The 6,852-nt window shown below is 45.0% G+C and overlaps 1 protein-coding gene across 2 annotated transcripts; it reads right to left on the minus strand.

The window, feature by feature from the left end:
• Positions 1-176: 176 nt before the first annotated feature.
• On the minus strand, positions 177-5,185 carry rgs9bpl.L (RGS9-1 anchoring protein R9AP like L homeolog). Of its 2 annotated transcripts, none has more exon segments than NM_001113429.1 (3): positions 177-1,066; positions 2,562-2,859; positions 4,745-4,876. In NM_001113429.1, coding segments are annotated over 2 exon segments (798 nt in total). In that variant the 5' UTR covers positions 2,827-2,859; positions 4,745-4,876; the 3' UTR covers positions 177-533.
• Positions 5,186-6,852: the final 1,667 nt, after the last annotated feature.

Raw genomic sequence — 6,852 nt, forward strand, 5'->3', positions numbered from 1 at the left:
ACATATATCTTCACTGCTAAAGGGCTGTGGTTGCCTTGGGCTGCCACAGAACCCCAGAACATAATGTGCAGTATTTCTACCCTACTTCCTTGTCAAACTTTAGTTCTCCTTTAAGAAACTGTTGTAGAATTATACAGTATTTGTACAATAATCTCATAAAATATACTGGACATGGGAAGAGTGTCAGATACCTGTGGATAATTTATTTATAATTTCCCTTCTACAGCACAACCCCCTTCATCCACCACAACTTCATAAATATGGTAATGGTTTCAGCAGCAGTCCGTAGGTTAGCTGAATAATGTGCATGCTGTATTTTGACTACTGTAGTAGCTTCCTGAACTCTTTGGTCTATGATTCTTTCATATAAGTACAGGACAGACGGATATAGAGGCATCCTGAGGTCAGACCACATCACAATTGAAGACATCAGAGGATATAACATCATGAGTAGATTGCTGTTTTTGACTCACTTATTGCTTCCACCCTCATTAAAGACATTTACTGCAGTGTTGTAAGCAATGCATGATATGTTATGAGACCATACAAAGAGGCCTGGGCAGAGACTGGCCATGAGCACAGCAACCCCTGCTGGTAATGTCCTCTCCTGCCAGGATCTCATTGTCTGAGCACTCATCTAAATCACAAGTGGAAGCGACTTCTGCCCAGGCCTCCTCTGTGGCCTCCACAGTCCAGATAGGGATACTGACTTTCATCTGCATGTCATGTAACATCCTCTCCATGTGTTCGATCTGCCCAGCGAGGTCTGGAGAGCAGGGTCTCTCTGTTCGCTGCTGGTTCTCCTGCATTCTGCTACTGCTGGGAGATTTAATGTTCCTAGCCCTGTAGGCCACCTCTGAGGTCTTGCCAATCACCCCTGTGTTTACTAGTCTCTTGCGTCGTCCATGCAGCGGAAAAAGCTGGCAAAGGTGGTGGGCTTTGCACAGATCCTGCTGGAAGAACTCAAGTGTTGAGAGGAAGAGAACCCAAATTCGTTCCAGCTTGACACGGTCTTCTTGGCTAATCCCCTCATTCATTAATAAGACCATCAGCATGTTCCTCAGATCTACAGTAAGCACAGTTGTGTGATTCAAAAATATGTAAAACTGTACATAATACTTCACAGATTTAACTATTTTTCCCTTGATCCAGCAATCCTCATGAACCTTCTCAACATGTTCTTTCACCTCTCATGTATCAGCTTTATCTGACAACACCCATCTCATATCATGGACTCTCAATACCCAATAACTCCAGCTTTTCCTGTGCAACTGTTCTATATTGAGCCACATCTCTTCTCTACTCAACAAACTCCATCTCCTCTCATGCACCTGCTTCCTCTGGCAAAACATATTTTTATTCTTGCACCTAACCTCAAGACAAGCTCCAACTATTTTAATGCATTTGTTAAGCTCCAGCCCTTGTCGACCAACTGATCAGCACAACAAGCTACCATTTCTCTAATAAGCTCAGACACCGGCTCTATCAGACCATCTCTTGTTTTCATGCAACCACACTCCATGACAAATTTAATCTCCGTTCGTACACATGCTCTTTCTGACAAGCTTCAATTCCTACACATACAGACCACACAATGGGAGTGCACCCTGTACGGCTGCAAAAATATAACAATGTTACAGCTTCTGGATGCTCAGTGAGGTCCAGTTTGAACAACAAATTTACAAATGCTGCAGTAGTGTATTTACCAGAATGAAAAAAACCTTTCCCTCAACAAAGGGGTCTAGAATGTATTTCATGCACTTCTTTAGGGCAAGCTTTAGTTCCTTTCATGCAAAGGCTCTGTCTCACAAGCACCCACAGCTAAGCTATCAAGCTCCATCTCCTCTCATGTACATGGTCTCCCCGACAAGCTCCATTTCATTTTGTGCACCTGCTTTATCTGACAGGCTCAATCTCTTCTCATGCACATGGTGGACACAAGCTCAATTTCATTTTGTGTACCTGCTTTATCTTTCAAGCTGCATATTCTCTCATGTAAACTGTCTACCCAACAAGCTCCATTTCATTTGTGCTCCTGCTTTATTTGGAAAGTTCCATCTCCTCTTGTGCACACGGTCTAGCCAACAAGCTCCATTTCATTTTGTGTAACTACTTTCTCTGACAAGCTTCATCTCATGCACATGGTCTAGCCAATAAGCTCCATTTCATTTTGTGTAACTACTTTCTCTGACAAGCTCCATCTTCTCTCATGCACATGGTCCAGCCAACAAGCTCCATTTCATTTTGTGTACCTTTTTTATCTTACAAGCTTCCTCTAGTTTCATGCACCTCTTCTATCTGACAAGCTTCAGACTCTCTTATGAAACCTCTTTATCTTCGATGTGTCTCCTTACATTCCCCATCTCCACAAACACGCTGCCTTTATTGGACAAACTTCAGTTCCTCCCATGCACTTGCTTTATCTGACAGGTCATAATAATACATGACCTATCTGACAAATCGAATAATTTCTACTGCTGTGCATGATACATTGCCATTAATTTTACTCCCTCACTCCATACTCTGATCTCTTTCTTCTACTTGCAGGACAAGTCACTTACCAGTGCTCAGATCAAATGCCTTTTTCCTGCTCTCCTCCAATTCCTCCCTCAGTCGAGTACAGTCGGACGTGCCTCCAACACACAGCACCAGTTGGCGGTAGCAGGCAGTCACTTTGTTAAGGGAGGTGTGCATTTTCTTACAGTCTGACACTGCTCCCTGGCTGCTTTCTTCTGCTGCATGTCCCCTGATTCCACGTAGTGTTAAAGTCCTGGTGTTGGGGTGCAGCAGAGTTGGTCCTGCATTGGAAACTTCAGGAGCAGACATGGTGAGTCTGTGATCCACTTACAGGTAGGGCACCTGGTAGGAAGCGAGAAGATTGTTCATAGAGTGTATTTACAAAAGTAGAGTAAACTGAAACTGGAGTAAAATTTTCATTATTAAAATGTAATTTTCACAAAAGTCTTACTCCATCTGGTGAGTATAGTCTTTTTGTGCACTCATTCTGGTCTCCCCTTTTTTTAATGAATCTGGAGCACCACTTACACTGACGTTGGTGTTCCCTTGTTAACAACAATAATTGTGTTGATAATAATAAGTTAATAATGTTAAATTCAGAAAGAAAACTAGCAAAACCATGTAACCCCAATAGTTTAACATAAATTAAACATTTTGGCACCAGAAATATGAAATTGGGTTAAGGCCGGTTCAAATTTGATGATAGCTGATTTTCTGGTGTAAATGAACATTTTGCTCTACTTTTGTGGCTCCCCTGCCTTGTCTTGAAGGTTGCTAGGCTCAAATCCAAAGGTCATTTGCCCACTGTTCCAGGTCTAGGGTTGGATTGGCAAACAAAGAAATCCAATGGCACACAGGACTTATGCAACACCTTAATCGTTTACTGCAGAGTGCGGTGCAACGTTTCGGGGTGAACCCTTTTGTTAAGCATGCTTGACAAAGGGGGTTTGCCCGAAACATTGCACTGCACTCCATAATAAACACTTACGGTGTTGCATAAGTCCTGTGTGCCATTGGATTTCTTCATTTGCATGGTCTATTGGGAGGTGGCCGGACCTCCACCATTGAGCACCAGGCATCTCTGTCTAGCCTATAAGACATGGCGTGCGAGGACCAAAACTTTCTGTATGTAGGGTTGCATTGGGCCAGCAGGACACAGAGCATAGGGGCTGTGTTTAGCCTGTGCTTATCAGCAGACTGTGATTCAGCCTGGTGTTCCTGTAGCCTAAAGGAGTATACTGCCTCTTTAAAGTATTCTCACTGGTAGATACAACAACATACCGTAACATTGACAAGTCAAGAATTGCACAAAAACAGCCTCTTGCCTTCTAAACGGTAAATATCCTACTGACACCATACCAATGGTACAGCACCCTCCCCCCACAATGGGGTACTGCCCTGTTCTACACACTGCAAACATTCCATCAGGGGTAAAGCCCCTATGCCTCCAAATCTGGCAAATTCTCACCAAGACGAACAGATGGGGTTTTTTTTTTAGCTTCAGATGGGGTTTTTTTGCCTTCCTCTGGATCAACTGGCAATTAGGCAGGTCAAACAAAAAGTTAGAAGGTTGAACTTGATGGCCGTGTGTCTTTTTTCCACCTAACGTACTATGTTACTATGTTACAACTACATAATTCTGCCCAATAGCCTGACAATACCCCATAGGGCAACATGGCCACCTGGTTTTGTTTTTGTCTTTTGACTGACAGTGAGAACCAGGGGCAGAGACACAATCATAGAGGAACTGTGGGGCCCAGGAGGGCACTGACTGTTAATGAATAGTTTCATTATATGAAAATATCTTGCACCCAAAGTTTAAAGGGGGCCTAAAATAATTTTACTGGGGGCCCCAATAGTTTTTATTTCTGCCAATGCCCTGGGGTAAAGACTATTCTCCCTATACATGGAAATTCTTGTTCTAGTTGCACAGCAGAGTAATATTCTTCAACTGAAACAGGCCCCTGTCCTTAGCCTGGTGATATCCTAATAACAAGTACAGGCTGCTGCACATATAGCCTGACATAACTCTCTTGACGGTCAATTAATTCGCTTTTCTTTTAAACAAACAACCAGTTAAATGGAACAGGCTCCAGCCCCACAGACTGGCGATTATAAAGCGCCCATGGCGGTTCCTACCCCTCCATATTGGGCTGCAGTACCCAGGGAATATCCCACCCTACATGATCGTATCTGTAATTTGCACCCACAATCCGTGTAAATTTACCTGCCCCCCTGCCCGTCTGCCAGCGGAGCCCACCAATATCATGTCCACTGTAGCGGCGGCGTTAGCGGGCGCGATGTCGCACAGCGATTGAAGCAGAGGAAGGAGTCGCGGCCGGTGTACATGAAGCTCAGCGCCAGTTTAATAGGATAATGGCAGGAAGCAGCTGTTGTGCCGATTAAAGTCTCATAGAGCCGGATTCCCCCGGGAAGCGCTTTCCCTACTGTGGGAAACACTTATCGGAAATGTAACTGTGCGCCTTGCGCCCTCCCCACTGTCAGTCCCAACTGTCAGTCCGCAATTACGTGGATGTAGCGCTCCCTCCCACTAACAAGCCATCATACCTCCAGTCGGCCGACTGCTCCTGCGAGCGATCTCCTCCCTGCTGCCGATTTCTTCTTTAAGGTGCTGAACAGACTGGCACAGTGGAGATACAGCGAGGCCAACTGGGTAGAAAGGAGAGGAGCGCAGGGGCTGGCTTTAAGTTATATCCAAATTATAGAGAATAACCTTAAATTTTGCCCCCAGTACTGATACCTCTCCAACTGGCTTATCCCATCACTAGATCAATATTAGGGGTTGGTTGGATGGTTTCCTAAAAATAGGTAATTTACCCAGTGTCGGACTGAGACAACAGGGGCCCACCCAAAAACCTTAAACCAGGGGTTCCCTAAAAAAAAACCTAAGGTGGCCATACACGGGCAGATAATGCTGCCGATATCGGTCATTTAGACCAATTTGACAGCTAATCTGCCCTTGTATGAAGCCTTCCGATTGGTCTTTCCGATCGATATCTGGACATGATATAGATCGTGAAGGTTTTATTTTTCTCCCGACCCACCCGTCGGAGCCCATTGTGCTCATCGTAATCCGATTGTTCGGCCATAAGGACGAACGTTCAGATTACCCCCGATATAGCCCTGCCGTTAGTGGCATATCGGGGAAAAGATCCGCTTGTTTGGCGATGTCGCCAAACGAGTGGATCTTATAGTGTATGGCCACCTTAAGACCAGGAGTCCACCAAAAAACCTTAATCCAGGAGCCCACTAAAAAACCTTAAAGTGGCCATTCACGGGCCGAAAACCTTAAGGTGACCATACACGGGCAGATTAAGCTGCCAATATCAGTCCTTTAGACCAATATCTGCAATTTATCTGCCAGTGTATGGGGGCTTCCAACGGGTCTTCCCGATTGATGTCTGGCCACAATATCGATTGGGAAGGTTTGACTGACCCGTCGGAGCCCATTGCTCCTAATTGTAATCCAATTGTTCAGCCCTAGGGCCGAATGTCCAGATTAACCCAATATAGCCCTGCCGTTGGTGGGCATATCAGTGAAAGATCACCAACCAAGCGGATCTCTTCATGTATGGCCACCTTTAAGGTGGCCATACACTATAAGATCCTCTCGTTTGGCAAGGTCGCCAAACGAGCAGATCTTAACCCGATATGCCCACTACGGATGAATCCGCTCGTTCGGCCCTAGCCAATGTGGTCCTGGAAAAAAAAAATCAAACTTGACCGATCGATATCTGGCCATACACTCTTTGTTCACCTAGAAATAAGGAATGGCCATGAAATAGGCCAAATGTTTAGCAGCATGAGGGCCACTGATACCTGGGCCAACCGGGAGTTTTCCTGATTCCCGTTGGGCCAGTCCGACACTGAATTAACCCCATAGGCAGTTGTTTGCTACTCCTGCAGGAAGGCCACCTAAGACCCCTAAGATACCTCACCTAAAAATAGCAGCCCCTAGAACATGCTACATGTCTTCTCACAGAGCACGTGTGACCTTAATGTGTAAAAGGGGTTGAACTGTCAGTATGGAAGGTAAAGTATCTCAACACTAGAAAACATACCCACCTAGTAGGGCTGGACTGAATCTGTGGATTCTGGCAAATGCCAGAGGGGCTGCTGAAAGATGCCATATAGATAGTGATGGGCGAATAAATTCGCCCAGGCATGGATTCACGGCGAATTTCCGCATTTCGCTGGCCGCCAATAAATTCATGAAACCGGCAAAAAAATGTTTGCGTTTTTTGGTCTGCGAATTTTCGCCGCAGTTTTGTAAATTATTCGGATGGCCATTGAGTTTAATGCATTTGGACAAAA

Source organism: Xenopus laevis, chromosome 9_10L, assembly GCF_017654675.1.
Source record: "Xenopus laevis strain J_2021 chromosome 9_10L, Xenopus_laevis_v10.1, whole genome shotgun sequence".
Classification (NCBI taxonomy): domain Eukaryota; kingdom Metazoa; phylum Chordata; class Amphibia; order Anura; family Pipidae; genus Xenopus; species Xenopus laevis.

Coding starts and splice junctions, on each gene's coding strand:
- rgs9bpl.L (XM_041575421.1), bottom strand. CDS start 2,826: ATGTCTGCTCCTGAAGTTTCCAATGCAGGACCAACTCTGCTGCACCCC. Junction 1,067..2,561: donor GGCATTTGATCTGAGCACTG/GTAAGTGACTTG, acceptor TGCTTACTGTAG/ATCTGAGGAACATGCTGATG.